The sequence below is a fragment of the Aspergillus fumigatus genome, chromosome 2, assembly GCF_000002655.1.
Source record: "Aspergillus fumigatus Af293 chromosome 2, whole genome shotgun sequence".
NCBI lineage: Eukaryota > Fungi > Ascomycota > Eurotiomycetes > Eurotiales > Aspergillaceae > Aspergillus > Aspergillus fumigatus.
In genome coordinates, this window is record NC_007195.1 from 4,509,687 (window position 1) to 4,525,266 (window position 15,580).

Genomic DNA, 15,580 nt, shown 5'->3' on the forward strand with positions numbered 1-15,580 from the left:
GCATAATTACCATTATTCCCGTCCGACCAAATGCAAATGCAAGTGCCCATAAATCAACGCCTAACTGATGACAGGGGCCAACCCCGTCTATTTCGGGCATGAAAAAACAAACTGGGGTATTTCTTTCTTTCTTTCTTTTTTCTTTTTCCTGAGTGAAAGGAGAGACAGACAACCATCAGAGTTTGGGCGAGTACTTGCTCATAGCCCGGATCTTCTTGCCATAGATATAGAAGACGATGGGAATCGGGATCATCGCAACTGCGATGAAGCCAAGCAGACTCGAGGCCCAATTTACGCCGAGCTTATGGTACATCTGCACCGCAAAGAGCGGGAAGGCACCACCGAGACTGCTCCGAATCAGAGTATTGGCAGCAATGGCCGAGTTGGCGAACATCATGTACACATCGATGATGTAGTTGAGACCCTGCATGAAGATGACCAAGATCCCCATGCCGATGGGAATACCTGCAAGGACCTGAGGCACCCACGACATATGAGGGCTGGAGGTCCAGCCGAACCAAAAAAGACCAGCCGGCAGAAGCACGGATGCAACCATCATGGGGACCAAACGCTCCTCAGGAACAACGCGGCCGTGTTTCGCCAACTTACGTGCAAACCGGGTCTTCGTCTGCCAGATGATCAATGCCACACCACAGACCACTCCGAGCAAGATGCCGATGAACGGAAGACCGGCAATGCCTCCGTTGGTCCAGCCGCGAACCTCCATGAACGAAACGGGGTATGCTTCGAAGAAAAGGTACAGGATTCCGTACACCAGTGCCAGGTATATCGTGATCAGCAAAAGGATGGGCTCGAGGAAAAGCATTTGAATAGGGCGCAGCAGGTATTTGTTGACGATCTCGGAAGCGGTAGGGCGACTTTCGTCGAGAAGGCTGTGCAGTGCCCAATTGCCTGTCTCACGGCGAAGGCGAGCCGCGCGTCTCTGAAGGATGACAGGACCATAGGTCTCAGGAACAATGAAAAAGGCTAAAGTGCCGAAAGCTGCAGACGGAATCATCGTGATCCATGCAGTCCAGCGCCAGCCGAGGTACGACTCGGTGATAAATCCACCGATGATTGGACCAAGTGTAGGACCAACGAAAGTGGCAGCCGAGAACAAGGCAATAGCCACAGCACGGTCGATGGGATCCCAGAAGTCTGCCATTGCGCCTCCAACAACCGCTAGAGGAGAGCAACCGAAAACACCGATGAGGAAGCGGCAGATCATGATGGTCTGAACATTCTGTGCCACTGCTACCGGAATCTGGAAGATTACGAAGATGGCGTAGCCCAAGAACAGCGGCAGCCTGCGTCCATAGAGCTCAGACATGGGAGCCCACACGATGGGACCAAGAGCGAATCCGAACACGACCAGGCTGGTAGCCAAAGTCATAACCTCAGTTGATACATGGTATTCCTTAGCCGTCACCGCGGTTGCAGTCGAGAAGACGCTGCTAGCGAAAGTGATCCACATGGTCATCGAGGATAAAGTCATTGTCAAGACCCATTTTTTCCAGTGTGGCATGTTCTGCGGGTGCTCAGGGTCGTCTGGGCCATCCCATTGTACTAGATTGGGGTCTGCTGCTGCGGGTGTCTTTTCGGACGGTTGATCGTCTGCGCGTTCGATATCTATGCCCTCCGTCTCCAGGTCTCTAGCATCAGGGCTCTCGGGCCTCGACGCTCGGTCCTCCATTTCGAAACTATCTTTAGGCTTCGTATTCAGATCTGATGTATGAGGGACCGATAGGGTCTCTTGGGTGATACGAGGAGTCGTCTCGTTGGAGTTGTATACTCGATCGTTTTGTTTTTTAGAAGCCATCACTGAATTTCGCTGGATTCAGTATTCCTGGCTCCGTCTCTCACTCCCGAGTGTAAGCTTTTGATAACAGACGAGAGGCTGAAAGAATGGATGATAAGGGGAAAGATCAATAAGGTCTAGCAGAGCAGTCTAATCAGTAGAGGAATAGAGTACTCCGTACGCTGCATCTGATATCTACTTTCCTGAATTCCCACGGAGGGTGTGTCCAGACCTTTAAGGGAACCATCTTGTTCCCAAAGTGGGCCTAGAGGAAAAAAGCTGATAAAGCAACCAGGCTTCTGGAGATATCATGGGAACCGGACAGAAGCAGCCATGGCCACTAAGCTAACTAGTATGTAAGAGATGGAAAGTGTTCCCCCCCCCCACCTTTCGCACTGGGTCCCTACGGAGTAGGCCTATGGTTATATCCGATGCCGATATGCCGAAGAGAATCCGATGGACAAGCCTAAAAGGAGATTTAAGTCGATACTGGGCAGGGCCCCCGGCGGCCCTGTTGCCACTGACTGATCTGAAGGGAAACAATAAAAGGTACCAATTTCGCACATTATTAGTTGGTCTTTACATCTCGAGTACCTTGTATTGTGGATTGGTAATCACATCAAATGAGGTCATCGCAGCGTGGGAAAACGCGAGACCTTAACTCCGAGTCCGTCCATGTGTCAATATGAAAGAAAAAGATTTTTGTGGCTTGGATATCGTCAATTTGAACCAGTGTTCCATGGACCTATTATTCATGCCCGATGGTCCACGGAGCAAAGCTTAGCGTCCCGATTACCGGCTCGTTTCGCTTTTCGGCGCCACCGAACGACCGACCGAGATACGTTGGCGAATTAGAGCTGTTGATTGGACAAATATTCAAGAATTTCCCCTTGTCTCGGCCATTCAGCCGCTTGATCTGGACTGAACTTGTGTCCGCCAACAACTACTCGGGAGGTGTTGATGCCTGTGACTCCGATTGATAGATGGGTTCAACTAGCCCGTAGAAAGAACTACGACGCCTACGGACCTCATATGATCGTATATGGAGTCGGTGGACTTAATCCTGCACTAAAGTCTGACGTCAGTGTGTGTACATGATTTTATGAATGACGGTTTGTTCGATCCCAGTGGTTAGGTAGAGGTCTGGTCTATGTAATTTTCTAATTTTTTGTTGATAAGAGGGTTGAGGAGTAATCACAGCTCTCATTTCCTCAACTCAATCACGGGTGATGGGGCTTTTTCTGTGTTATTCTGACTTGCATTTAAGATGGGAGTGTTGAGTAAATTCATTTTTGGCCTAGATCTTCTGTATGACTTGCACAACCCATCCCAAGCACTCGGCAATCATGGGGCATATCCCCAAAGTACCCTCGAACGTCCTTAGTATCTATCTACGATGGTGAGGGGAGTGGTTATCCATTGTAGAGTACTGACTTACAACATATGCATGGACCACAGACTGCTCACGAACCTTGAAATAATTTCAGCAGTGAGAGAAGATTGATGGATGGTTCTGCTCCGTACACCTTCTCTTTCCACATGGCAGAGCATTGATCTAATTAATACTCTAATACTTCACAGTAACATAAGCAACCCTACGATGAGCTGAGGGCTCTTTACTCGCTTCTCACTTGAATAAGGTACCTCTTAATATGTTTAAGAATTCTGTTCCGTCATATATGTACCAGCTATCGAATGAGCCAGCAATTGGGACATAATATGCTCTATGCTGTCGCTGAAAATACATTAAAAGCTATGGTGAGAGATCCTGCCCCCAGAGTCAAAACCATCCAAATGTCCCATATTCCTAAGCGGGTATCCAAAGACCTGCGCCGAGTCCCATTGTGAAGATGAACGCCTCGCTGTATGCTTTTGAGTGGCAGAACAGATAAATCGCTGCATAAACGCCGGTAGTTGCAAAGCATCCTCTCTGCCCTTAAGAGCTACTATCCGCAAGGGAGTCTTCATCCTTTGCTCGGAGACCATCGATTGCCTTTTTAACCTCCTCGGCGGCGATTTTTCCAAAGTTATTCTTGGTCTCGGCGTCTAAGGATTGCGCATTCCCCACTCGCTCGTATAGCATTCGTGAAATAGTACGGTTGATATCCGTGTACTGGTCCTTCGAGACCACCTTTGAGCGATAATACGGTTTGAGTGCTCCTCCAACCAACTTTTGAATGTCCGATTTGACCGTTAGAGAAAGGTCAGGGCGAGTGGGCGAGCTCTCATTTGACCGTGCTGTCAACCGAAGTGCTGCCCTAGGAATTCGCGAACGTGGGCGGCTTGATCCAACATGCGATGGTGTTGTTTCTCGGACATCGCTATGGGAACCTGATGGTGACACAATCGGCGAGAAGGGAGGAGACGGTTGTTCTGTCGGCGACGCAAGTTGTACCGGGGAGATAGGCCTGCTGCGAGGATAGGGAGGAGGTGTCGTAGATGAAATTCGAGGCGAAGATTGATTGGAAGGAGCAGGCGAAATTGGGGGAGAAGAGGGACCGATACTGCTATGGTCGGTGGGAGCAACCGAAACGGGTGCAGATGGGCCATGCGAATTGCTGCCGCTAGGATTTGATGCCTCTTCTACTTCTTTCAGAAGAGACTGAAGGAAGCTGGGCTCGCTGGAACCTTCATTGATTCGAGCAGAAGCCTGAGCAGCTGCTCTAGAGGACTCGCCGTTTTGGAGAGCTAGGGCCGCTAGCTCTTGCGGCCTACGGGTCCGAGGACGTTTGAGCTTCCGCTCCGGCTCAGTAGGTTCTGGCGAAGGGGATAGTGTTGGTTCCTTGCGCTTTCTTGCTGCACTGGGGTTGTTCTCTATCTCGCGAGCTCGTTCAAAGGCATTCCAAGCCCTCATCTCTTCAAGAGATTCCGGTTCAGGGGTAGGTTCTCTTGGGACCCGAGGTCGTGATGGTCGTGGCGCCTCGATATCAAGGAGAGCAGCAGTGTCCCGAAACCGGTTGCTGCCGCCTTGCCGCTCAGCAACCTCGAACCGGCGCTGCCAGGCTCGAAACTCCCGTTGATTGGCTTCCTCTCGGCGTTGTTGTTGGATAGCACGCGCAGTAGCTCCGTCGTCGTCGAATGGAAAGTCCAGGTCCAGGTTCAGATGGTCCCAAACTGATTGCCACACTCGCGCCCAGTGGAGAGAGTTCATCTGATTCCTGCTTTGAAGCCTACGCTGCTGCGCTCTCGTGCGACGAGTCCGCCTTTCGTGCGCCCTGACAGGTCTAGCAGTATCCGGCGACAATGCTCGCGCACGTTGGGTCTGGCACCGCGAACAGTACCAGGATCCAGATGGTACCTCGTCGAGCCCCAAGCAGTAGGTATGCGATGGCGCATCGCAGCCATCGCAAAGGAGGAGTAGCTCTTCATTGTCCGCATCCCCACAAATAAGACAAGGTTGAAAGTCGGCCAAATCGTCGTCTACGTAATCGATGACCATTGAGGGATCGACATCTGCCACTTGAACTCGGTCCTCTACCGCATATGATGAGATAACAGGACCTGCAAAAAGCACAAAAGCCCCGAATATTAGTAAAAACCTCCAAGAATCAAGATGTAACCTCAAGTGAGGGTGAGGTGGAAGTGAAAGGACATACCTCCGAGACGGTCACTCAGCTCCACTAGGTTGAAGCTGCGACGACATATGGGACAGCTGTTGGCTCTTTTGACCCATGGTTTCAGACAATTATTGTGTAGAATATGACCGCAAGGAAGTAGCTGGGCGATTTGACCTGCGTCCTCATTGTCATCAACGCCGCCTGTTTTGGTAGAAGCGTCACTTGACTTGCCTTCTACTTGAAGGTCAGGTCTTGGCACGGCCTCGGCGGCGATGGCAAGAGAATCGCTGGCGCTTTCGCCAAGGTCTCCTAAGCACACAATACAAGTGTCGGCCATGAACAGAAGAATAAGTGCCAGAATTATCTGCAGGGAAGCTGTGAGAAGGCATGAAGAGCAGCCAGCAGGAAAGATTGAAGGGCAGAGGCGTAGAAGGAGAAGGGGAGAGAGAGCAGGTCGAGTGATGTGGGGAGAAAGCAGGCGGCTTTTTGAAGGTGGACCTAAAATCCGATCTAACGCAAAACAGCCTGGACTGAACGTGACCGGCTACCCACCAGGCGAATCAGCAGGCAGAATAACTGTTAAGAGCAAAGTAAAACCTCCTCAATATGATCATGCTGGCGATTCATGGTGCTTGGAGGATGTTCTGCCCTTGCAGCTCAGCAGAATGCGAGGACCCCTCTTTGCGATCTTAGCCTAGTTGTTCAACTGTTTCCCTTCTCGAGAATTGGTAAAGCTCTGAAGTAAAGCTAACGGAGTGATATTTAGCCTTTATTCCAGCAGAACTTTGTAGTACAAAATCTGATTTAATTTACCTCTACGGAGTATTTTGAAGGCCTATTCGACGGAGGAAACAGGCCTCAAACATGATTAATTTCAAGGCCGATCATCAATAGGCCGGTCATCTCGGTCAGGATTTTAAGCCAGTTGGGCCAAGAAAAGCCTCAAATTGGTTCGGCGGTTAATCAGTTTGGGTCTCACATTTGGCCAGAAAGAGATAAGAGGGAATTCATCTACAAAGTACTCCACAATGACTTTGGAAAACATAGGCTCGACGTCCGCTCGCACCTACCTCACGGACACTCCTACAGCGGTCAGGAGACTCATCGATCATTCCCATTCAACTGAGCTTCTGAATGACCACGGATCTGATCTAGCGTTCTGCATGTAGGACGTGTCATTATGGAAGAGGATTTCACGTGGTGCACGAGCGGACCCAGTTCATCAGGTGGGATTCTTATCATTGAAAAGTCTGACTCGAAGCGGCAAGTCCGCTATCGACATCGATAAGTGGTATCCGTTACGAGAATGTGTTCTTGCTGATTCTCCAGTTTTGAATTTATTTTGATTTTAATTCAGACGTTAAACAGAAAGAGAATCCCATCATCACATTTAAACCTCCGCGATTTCTCTGAGACGACGGATGGTCGAGCGGGTGGCAGCGGCGGCGGGTGTGCTGTAGTACAGTCACATCGGTCAGTATCCGTGTCACCGTGAATACTCCAGCTTATGTTTCACTAGTCTGGCCTGTTCTAAGGCGCGACGACAGAAAATGCTAGGAACAAGGGGAGAACAAGTGGTCGACTTACGAGACGGTGTAGGCACCACCGGCAACAGTCTTCTTGCAGCCCTTGCACTCCCAGATACCAACAGCCTGGCGCTTGACGGTGTTCTTTCCGCAGAAGGTGCAGACGTAGCGGGCGTGCTGGGTGATTTCCATCTTCTTCACCTGCTTACGCAGGGAGGCACCGTATCTGTAATGAACAAGCCATGTCAACCAACCATTCTAGCTCTCCCGAATTCGATATTCCACGCTTTGAATTCCGGTTTCAACGGAGTAGAGCGAATTGCAGACGACTTCAGATCGATTGTTCGAGGTGCGAGGGCGAAAAGCATACCTGGTACCATATTTACCCGTGATACCGACCTCTAAAAGTATGTAGTCAGTATTTCTATCCTTTTTTTCATCTTTTCTCCGTGGTTAATCTCGATCGAATGCACTCACTCTTAGTGCGCTTGGTCATCTTGTCTCGTGTGCGGCTGTTGAGGTCAAAGATGGATACAGTGCGGTAAGACGAAATCGAGCCTGCGGCTTTCTTGAGAGACTGGTTGTGGGTGGGCTCGCTTAGGGTTCGACTCTTGGCGAAGTTTAATCACGTGATATTCCTTGCTTTTTGATGTATGATTCCCCAGCGCATTAAGGAAACTAAAGAGTCGACAAGTGATACAAAACTATATGGATTCATCTCTAGAATCTGTCAGTATGATCGTCTCAATTTCGGCCAATTGATCATATTTTCAATCGTCGTTTGAGCAAGCTAGCGCGCAAGCATTTCAACTACTGAAGGTCTGTGGAGTGGTGCAACTCAAGCAGAACCAGGTCTTACACGATCGCAGTGACTAACGAAGGAGTCATAGTCTTAGGTCTGGTTACACATGGATATTCTGGCTAGAGTCTGTCGTGTCATCAAATTGATGTTACTATCACTCTACATCTGGTCCTCACTTCTCTTGCTTGTAAGGGATCTTATCGTCACATGATATTCGATAAGTCCTTTCTACTTGCGGTTAGCTTGGAGAACCGAGGTATGACGACAACAAATGGGTACGCGTGGATATCCAATGGGTTGTTCATTAAGGACATAATTCAAGATCTATGCCTGGGAATTGACATTTATATTCCTTGGAGGTCTTTATATTTGTACCATTTTGATGTCACATAGTCAAGCTTTTTGAGTTTTCAGTCCATAGTATATTACCGTCAAGATTCGACAGCCCTCGTATAACAACAGACATGGAATCCGAAAAGGAGTTCGACTTGGTTCTGGTCGGTCCTACGGGTTACACTGGGAGACTTTGCGCAGAGCATATTGTCAAGAACTTGCCGACGAATCTGAAATGGGCTCTAGCAGGTCGCTCGGTGCAGAAGATTGAAGTCATCGCCAAGGAGCTCAAGACTCTGAACCCTGACCGCGCCGCGCCAGGTAAATGAAGACCGGAGCATTTGAACGAAATCAGCGCTGACGCACCCTCAGAGATTCTGGCTGTACAGCTCAATAGGCAAGAATTGGAACCCCTCGTCCAGAGGACTAAAGTCATCATCAATTGCGTTGGCCCATACCACCTTTACAGCACTCCTGTTGTTGAAGCATGTGCTAATCATGGAACTCATTATGTGGACGCGTGAGTGCCACTGCAATATTACTTGCAAGATTGTGTGGACCAGCACTAAGAAACCCATTGGGCAGCACTGGAGAAACACCCTGGATTAGGGAAATTATTGAAAAGTATCACGATGTCGCGAAGTCCAACGGAGCTATCGTCAGTTACATCTTCCCTGCGAAGCATTGCGACTTGTTCTAATTTTATTCTAGATTATCCCATCTGTCGGTGTTGAAAGCGCCCCAGCAGATATCTTAGCTTGGTCTGTTGTTAAGCGAGTTCGGGAGGATCTCTCAAGTGACACAAAAGAGGTAATTGGTGCAATTGAGGAGATGAAGTATGCGTACCTTCACCTGCATGCAATTAGATTGATTCCCTAACGGCCCTATGTAGGAGCTCGGGACCGAGCGGTGGCACACTGAATACGGTGCTCACAATCTTCGATTCTCTTTCCTTCTCCGACATCCTCAAATCCACGGACCCCTTCGCTTTGGCCGCCTCCGCGCCCCCCAAGAATGTCCCCAGCGAGCCACTTGTAGACAAGATCCTAGGTGTCAGGTCTGTTCGGGACTTGGGTACTCTCACCACGTCGCCATCGGCTATGGCAGACATCACAATTGTGCACCGCAGCAGTACCCTGATGCCGGAATTCTACGGGCCACTATTCTACTTCCGGCAATTTGTCAAAGTTAGAAATGCACTTGTCGGCATAATCTTTCATTATGCCTTCATCATCGGCTTGTGTCTTCTGACACTCCCTCCCGTGCGCGCACTGGTGCGACAGTTCGTCTACGCCGCAGGTCAGGGGCCGCGGAAGGAAGATTCGGTCAATGACCGTGTTGAGTACCGTGCAGTAGCGACGGCCGATCAAAAGACGGCTGCACCGCAGCGTGTTTTCGGCAAATTCAAGTATGAGGGGTCAATGTACGCACTGACGGGTTTGCTGCTTGCCGAGGCAGCAATGGTCATCTTGGAGGAGACGGAGCGAGTGAAGAAGGTGTCCCGATGCGGCATAGTAACTCCAGCAACATTAGGACAACCGTTCGTTGACCGATTAGAGAAAGTTGGATGCCACCTTGAGACTCAGGTCTTTGACTACTGACGACGCCGCAGTTTTTGATGCCTTGCTTGCCTGTTGTCCCTAATGAAGGATGTTTTGTCTATTGATGTTACGCCCATCATGCTAATGAAACGTCAGACTTATGTAAATGAATTACGCACAGATTTCGATAGTGGATTGAGATTCAAGTTTGACCACAATACTTCTTTGAACAAGCTATTGACCTTGGCTGTGTAAGCACCGCAACCCAAACAGTAAACCCAGACGCCTCTCATATTAGTTTCGAAGTATCACACATATACTATCACATACAATCGTGTAAAAAGCAATTTTTATGCAACCTTCACAACTTGAACAAACGAGGATCAGTGAACACCACTTCTTCCAGCCACCAAGCGATCATCTCATTCACCTCCTTAGGTTTCTCCCACAAAGCCCAGTGAGAAGTATTGACCTGTTTGTAGGTCAAATGAGGGATGGTCTTTGTCATACCCTTGCCCAGGTGTGCCGGAAGAGCGGCATCTCTGAGTGCTTGGATGAAGAGGACTGGGGCGGTGATGCGCCTGTCAAGGATGGCTAGTTCTTCTTTGTGGTTCACTTCTCTCGTCCGGTACCAGTTAACTGTAGTCCCATTAGCGATCTATTCTGTTATGTTTGAGATACTGGGTGTCTTACGTGGACCCCGAATGCCAGTTCGCGAGAACTCTTTGCCATAATAATCAAGTTCCTGAGGTTCCCAGCTATCAGCACCCTGAAAACCAAAAACAAAGGGCGATCACAAAAGAGAAGAAAAACAGACCTCTTCACTGAGCAGCTTCGATGGTTGCACCTCGAACATTTTGTCCAGGAGTATTCCCAAGCCTGCGTCAAAGGCAACTTCTCCCTTTTCAGTACGACCGCCGTACAATGCGCTGAGGAACTTTTTGATATCATCTTCTGTGCGGATAACTGGTTCCAAGTCGCCGCTTTTTAGCTGCAACTGATAGGCAAAATGTGGCGCTACCGTTGCTACAAAATCCTCCAGAGGATAGTACTTCTTAGTCGGGGGGCTATACGGTACGCAGACCGTGAACAGATGAGTAACGAGGTCTGGATACCAGAGGGCAACTCGGTACGCAAATGCAGCGCCCCTGTAAAATATAGTCAGTCACAGGCACTCTCAGAATGTAAAAATTGAAGCCAGGAGGGACGTACCAGTCATGTCCTCCTACGATGATCTTGTCGGCGCCAAGTTGTAATGCTAACTCCTTGATGTCATCGGCACACTGCTTGTGAGAGTATAGCGAAATATCCTCTGGAGCATCCTACCACGTGGTCAGCACATCTAAAATCTTAGAACGAGATAGATAGTTGGGTTAAGTCCATACTGTTCTTCCATATCCCAAACAATCTGGAGCAATAACCCGCAGCCCCATATCGATCAGCATGGGGATTTGATACCGCCATCCCATCGACAGGTCTGGGAAGCCATGGAGCTAAGAAAGAGTCAGTTACTCGCCCGGAGCATGTAGGTGAGCTAGAGCTGACTGACAAGGAAGATGGTGGCTCTGTACGTGCCTGTTTTCGGTTCGCTATAAAGGTAACCTGAAGATATATAGTTAGTAAATGGTCAAGATATGATTTGCGATGGTGCCTCCAGCATAATCCGTCCGACAACGCAGGAGTTCCGGTCGCCTGCCAGAAAAACGTGCACAACGTGCTGAAGTGACAAGATGCATACCGTATTGCTTGCCATTGACCCTTGCTTGACGGAACTGGACCCGAGGGTCGCCGGTGACGTTGATCTTATCAACAAACATGATTGCAACGCCGACCAGACAATTTCAAATATCCAAAATTCGTTTATGCGAACACGCCCTTGCAGAAGGAATAGAGAAATACCTGGAGATCAGGTTTTACCGACTTTTTGCTCCTTATTTATGTACAACGAAGCTATGGATCCCCGCCAGCTGTCTTGTCACGTGCGTTTCGACGCTGCCGAAACGTATTGGACGCCCTGGACAGAGATGACCAGGCTACAAATAAAAATAAAGAAAGCGCCTGAGATTACGAAGTACTGAAACCCTCAACGGGATCAAGGGATTGCCGATATCATTTCTGTTGGGATGACGACCAGAGTCGGTGTGTCCCTGACTGTAGTTGCCAAGTCCAGCTCTTGCCGGCGAATTGCCTCGGTTGGAGTTACTGCTGCCTTTCCTCACAAATGCTTGCGGCCGCTATATCACTGACCATGAGGAGGTATCACAAAGAGTATGGTAAAGGAAGAGCCTAGATATTCAAGAAGATAAAAAGGCCCAACATGACATTAATAAATTACCGTATCCTCATTGTCCTCGACCACCTCTCCCCCATCGTCATCAGCTGCCCGATGGTCATCTGAACCGGTGTGATTGACTGACGCCGGGATGTCGTCGACAGTGTCGGGCACAGAAGCTTCATTATTTTGGCTTTCTTTCGTCCCAGCGTTCGCCTGGTCTGAGCTTTCCTCGGTCGTATCTTTGGGCTGTTGGACATCGGCGTCGGGCTGCGGAGCTTCTTGTTGATTACCAGTTTGGAACTCTGTTTCTTCCTTTGACTCATTTTCCTCCTGAGGAGGATGACGTGCTTCGAATTCAGCGCGCTCTCGGGAGATGGTAGCTTCTGCTTCCTCAATCTGGCGGCATATTAAGTCCTCATCCTCGGGCCGCAATTGCCAGGGCTTGTAATACTGCAATGAAAAGAAGGGTTAGATCAATCACGATACCGGAGCCACAACAATTAGAAATCCTATAACATACCAGCACTGGCTCCGACCTTGTCTTCAAGAAATGTGCCATTGCCAACAAATTCGAGTGCCGGGTCCGCATCTATAAACATCAACCGTAAGCTCGTAAACTCGTAAATTGAGAGCAGCGGGCACTTACCGATTCCTCTTCGTAGTATCTCTGTTGCTTCTTCCTGAGTGCGACTCGCTCCTCCCTCTTCTTCTTTTTCAGCTCATCGTACTCTTCGTCTTGAAGTTTCAATTTGACTTGTTGCTTCCGTTCAATGTCTGCTCGCCGCTTCTCAGCTGCTGTACTGGATCTCTGCGAAAGCGTCCCGAGTAGTGCTCCGAATAGTCGTTGTCCGCGCTTGCGCTCCTCTTCGCGACCATTTGCTTGCCGACTGGCTCTTCGGCCCGGCCTCTGCTCTGCTGTATCTAAAATCGAAGGCTTGCGATCCGATGCTGGATGATCCTTCTCCTCCTGGGTTCTTAATCGGCGACGCTTGCTATCTGGGTCCGGATCCGTAGTAGATGAATTTCTTCGCTTGAGGGTGGCATCTGGAGACGGAGGGAGGATGTCGTGCTCAGGCACTGCGACTGCAGAAGCAAGCGTCCTAAGCAATCGTCAGTCTTGGTTAGCGCAAGAAACGTGTGCACAAAAGACCGTAGAAGACCTCGTACCCTTCTGCCATATCTGGGGCTGCGAATTCTGACGCGGTATCTGAAGGATCGCAGCGAATGCCAGAAAATGGCTCCAAGACGTCTGATTATGAAAAGGTGAAAAGAAATAACCAGCGACTGCGCTTGGATCATCCACTGTCTGGTTGAAAACTCCAAAGTCAGAACGACCGGTATCGTAAGTCCAGTCGCGATATCAATGGCGGGACTCCGACATCCCGTGCACGGACCATTTGCCCGATGTCTGCACCCCCAGGCGTTCCGTGGAATCTTCTTTCTTCTCCTTCCAACGCCTTCTTATCAATTCTCTTTTGATTGATAAACTGCCAACGCCAGTTCCCTCCTGGCCACCTTAAATTTGCGTCCAGGACCCGAAGCTCAGAAGTCTTACCGATATTATCTTTGCCGTTTCAATTGGTGGCGATATTCAGCAACCTCCATCTTTAAGCCTCTTTTCACATACCTCCCTGTTCAAAACAGCGCCAACGTCGTAAATTCAGCAGCCATGTCTCGCCATCACCCGGATCTTGTTATGTGCCGCAAGCAGCCTGGTATTTCCATCGGCCGATTGTGTGACAAGTGCGACGGCAAGTGTCCCGTGTGCGATTCCTACGTGCGACCTACGACGCTTGTCCGGATCTGCGATGAATGCTCCTTTGGCAATTACCAGAACAAGTGTATTGTCTGCGGTGGTGAAGGCATCAGTGATGCCTTCTATTGTTTCGAGTGCACGAGATTAGAGAAGGACCGAGACGGGTGTCCCAAAATTATAAATCTGGGAAGTTCGAGGACAGATTTATTCTACCAGAAGAAAAGCTTTCGAAATCATTGATGTTGCGGTATGCCTTTCCTCGTTCACCCCGTGCCTCAACGATCGCGGTGCATCACCCGGCGTCTGGCGAGGCATCTTCTACACTACGCTCATTTTTCTCGTCTCGCACCTTCCGCTGAATATGTCGGCTTCCCGGCGGTTTTCATACTTGAGAGCTTAGACAGGGTGGACATATTTGACAGTGACATCGGGGGCTATCTGAATATTCTAGGAAGGTGCCTGGAAGAGCCCTACAGCCTAATCTACCTTCCTGGCCGCTTTGGCCTGGCGAATCCTCGTCTCAGTCCATCATTCTGTTGTGGCTGGACCTCCTCCTGCAATCTGTCTCCCGAAATTTCGTCAGGAGAAGATGCCTCGATCTGCATGCCGCATCGTTAGATGGTAAAGAATTAATCACGTGTTTGTCACACAAAGCATACCTTCTTCGAAATCTTCAGACCTTGTTCATCGGCTACACGAAGGGCATACATCCGAGAGCTTGCATAAAGCATGCGCTCCTTGATCGACGAGCCCGACGGGCAGGTATAAATGAAGAAAACGGTATCGGTTTCAGGATAGTGGTAGAAAGTGTACCGAGGCGAGGATGAAGAGATGTGCGTCTGGACGGAGTTCGCGTCAATGCCGGACTCCGCAGCAGCGAGCTTGAACGTTTCCGACGGGATGTCGATGGCCTGTATTTCGCAGAACTCGTAGTTAACAATCAATGAGATAATAAAATCTTTCAAGCTTCCGAACTCAGCTCCACACTCCAGGGAACGTACCAGTTGCACCAGCCCACCATCCTGTAGTCCTTCAAGAGCAGACTTCACATCATCGTCCACAGTCATTCGCATCCCAGACTGCACACCAGAGCCGAAACCACCCCTTGCGAACGATCCACCAATGCCGATATCCCTACCAGGAGTACCGCTTCTAGCCTCCTCCTCCGCCCTTCGCACAGCCTCCAGCTCACGCTCCTTGTCCCCCATCAAATCCTCACGTCTGAAATCTCCCTTGCTACCAGACCCCTTCTTCTCCGCATCTCTCTCGCGCCACGCCTCCTCGCTGGTGATTTCTTCCTCCTCTGTCGCAAAGATGGTAGTCGCAAATTTCTCGCTGCCTAGTTCTCGCACCAGCGTGGCACGAGTCGAGGCGAAAAGCGTCTTGGCGCGGACGGGGGCATTCGATGGAATGTATGTCAATGCGCAGAGGGACGAGGAACCCGATTCGGGGCGACGGAAGAGCAGATAGAGGGGAGTTTTCGGCTGTAGCACCGACGAGAGTTGCGAGAGGGAGGGGTAGAATGCGCCGGGGGAGGAGAATCGGATAGGGGAGAGGGGGGTCAGGCTCTCTGCTGTGATGGTTACAGGGAGACAGAAGATGGAGGAGTCCGAGGAGAAGTTGTTGAATGCATCATGCAGCTCGGACGAGACTGGGAGGAGACAAGTCAGCGTATTTCTCTACTCTGTAGTCGGGATTGGGTATGTCCTATGCAGTATGCAGTATGCAGTGCTGTGCAGTGGACTGGGGGGTTTGGACTGTGAGTGAAGTGTGCTTACCTGCAATTCCTGACTGCATATTGACAATGTGCAGTTGAGACCTGGTATCTCAAGAATATATGACCTAGCAACTGCTTTTGTGTGATGTTCTAATTTCTACGAAGTGTTTACACCTGTCAGAAGCGGTGTAGTTGAGGTGTTTAGCGGGGTAATCCCTATTGCCCAAAGTGGCTAGAGTGAGGGAATTGCAAGTGGCCTGTTCCCCATGGCATTT

At 49.8% G+C, this 15,580-nt stretch overlaps 7 protein-coding genes across 7 annotated transcripts; 1 reads left to right on the forward strand and 6 right to left on the reverse strand.

Moving 5' to 3' along the window:
• Nucleotides 1-175: 175 nt before the first annotated feature.
• AFUA_2G16860 (MFS transporter) lies at nt 176-1,819 on the reverse strand (the record flags this gene model as incomplete). The annotated part of the gene is made up of 1 exon (XM_750930.1): nt 176-1,819. The coding sequence occupies one exon, from the start codon at nt 1,817-1,819 to the stop codon at nt 176-178; it is 1,644 nt and encodes a 547-aa protein (XP_756023.1).
• A 1,599-nt stretch (nt 1,820-3,418) lies between these two features.
• Nucleotides 3,419-5,806, reverse strand: AFUA_2G16870 (putative PHD and RING finger domain protein). Its single transcript, XM_750931.2, has 2 exons — nt 5,395-5,806; nt 3,419-5,299 (listed from the first exon to the last, which is right to left on the reverse strand). The coding sequence occupies exons 1-2, from the start codon at nt 5,690-5,692 to the stop codon at nt 3,735-3,737; spliced, it is 1,863 nt and encodes a 620-aa protein (XP_756024.1). The 5' UTR covers nt 5,693-5,806; the 3' UTR covers nt 3,419-3,734.
• A 376-nt stretch (nt 5,807-6,182) lies between these two features.
• AFUA_2G16880 (60S ribosomal protein eL43) lies at nt 6,183-7,743 on the reverse strand. The gene is made up of 4 exons (XM_750932.2): nt 7,359-7,743; nt 7,252-7,282; nt 6,943-7,107; nt 6,183-6,809 (listed from the first exon to the last, which is right to left on the reverse strand). The coding sequence occupies exons 1-4, from the start codon at nt 7,375-7,377 to the stop codon at nt 6,746-6,748; spliced, it is 279 nt and encodes a 92-aa protein (XP_756025.1). The 5' UTR covers nt 7,378-7,743; the 3' UTR covers nt 6,183-6,745.
• A 142-nt stretch (nt 7,744-7,885) lies between these two features.
• AFUA_2G16890 (saccharopine dehydrogenase family protein) lies at nt 7,886-9,813 on the forward strand. Its single transcript, XM_077804243.1, has 5 exons — nt 7,886-8,337; nt 8,389-8,536; nt 8,602-8,674; nt 8,728-8,852; nt 8,909-9,813. The coding sequence occupies exons 1-5, from the start codon at nt 8,148-8,150 to the stop codon at nt 9,615-9,617; spliced, it is 1,245 nt and encodes a 414-aa protein (XP_077660403.1). The 5' UTR covers nt 7,886-8,147; the 3' UTR covers nt 9,618-9,813.
• Nucleotides 9,814-9,918: 105 nt separating this feature from the next.
• AFUA_2G16900 (alpha/beta fold hydrolase) lies at nt 9,919-11,002 on the reverse strand (the record flags this gene model as incomplete). The annotated part of the gene is made up of 5 exons (XM_750934.1): nt 9,919-10,196; nt 10,251-10,326; nt 10,375-10,705; nt 10,770-10,879; nt 10,943-11,002. 5 exons carry the CDS (start codon nt 11,000-11,002, stop codon nt 9,919-9,921), a joined length of 855 nt encoding a protein of 284 aa, XP_756027.1.
• An 878-nt stretch (nt 11,003-11,880) lies between these two features.
• Nucleotides 11,881-13,010, reverse strand: AFUA_2G16910 (pinin family protein; the record flags this gene model as incomplete). Its single annotated transcript, XM_750935.1, has 4 exons — nt 11,881-12,282; nt 12,353-12,421; nt 12,479-12,932; nt 13,000-13,010. 4 exons carry the CDS (start codon nt 13,008-13,010, stop codon nt 11,881-11,883), a joined length of 936 nt encoding a protein of 311 aa, XP_756028.1.
• Nucleotides 13,011-13,281: 271 nt separating this feature from the next.
• Nucleotides 13,282-15,521, reverse strand: AFUA_2G16920 (twinfilin). Its single transcript, XM_750936.2, has 4 exons — nt 15,367-15,521; nt 14,590-15,239; nt 14,248-14,499; nt 13,282-14,187 (listed from the first exon to the last, which is right to left on the reverse strand). The coding sequence occupies exons 1-4, from the start codon at nt 15,383-15,385 to the stop codon at nt 14,071-14,073; spliced, it is 1,038 nt and encodes a 345-aa protein (XP_756029.2). The 5' UTR covers nt 15,386-15,521; the 3' UTR covers nt 13,282-14,070.
• Nucleotides 15,522-15,580: the final 59 nt, after the last annotated feature.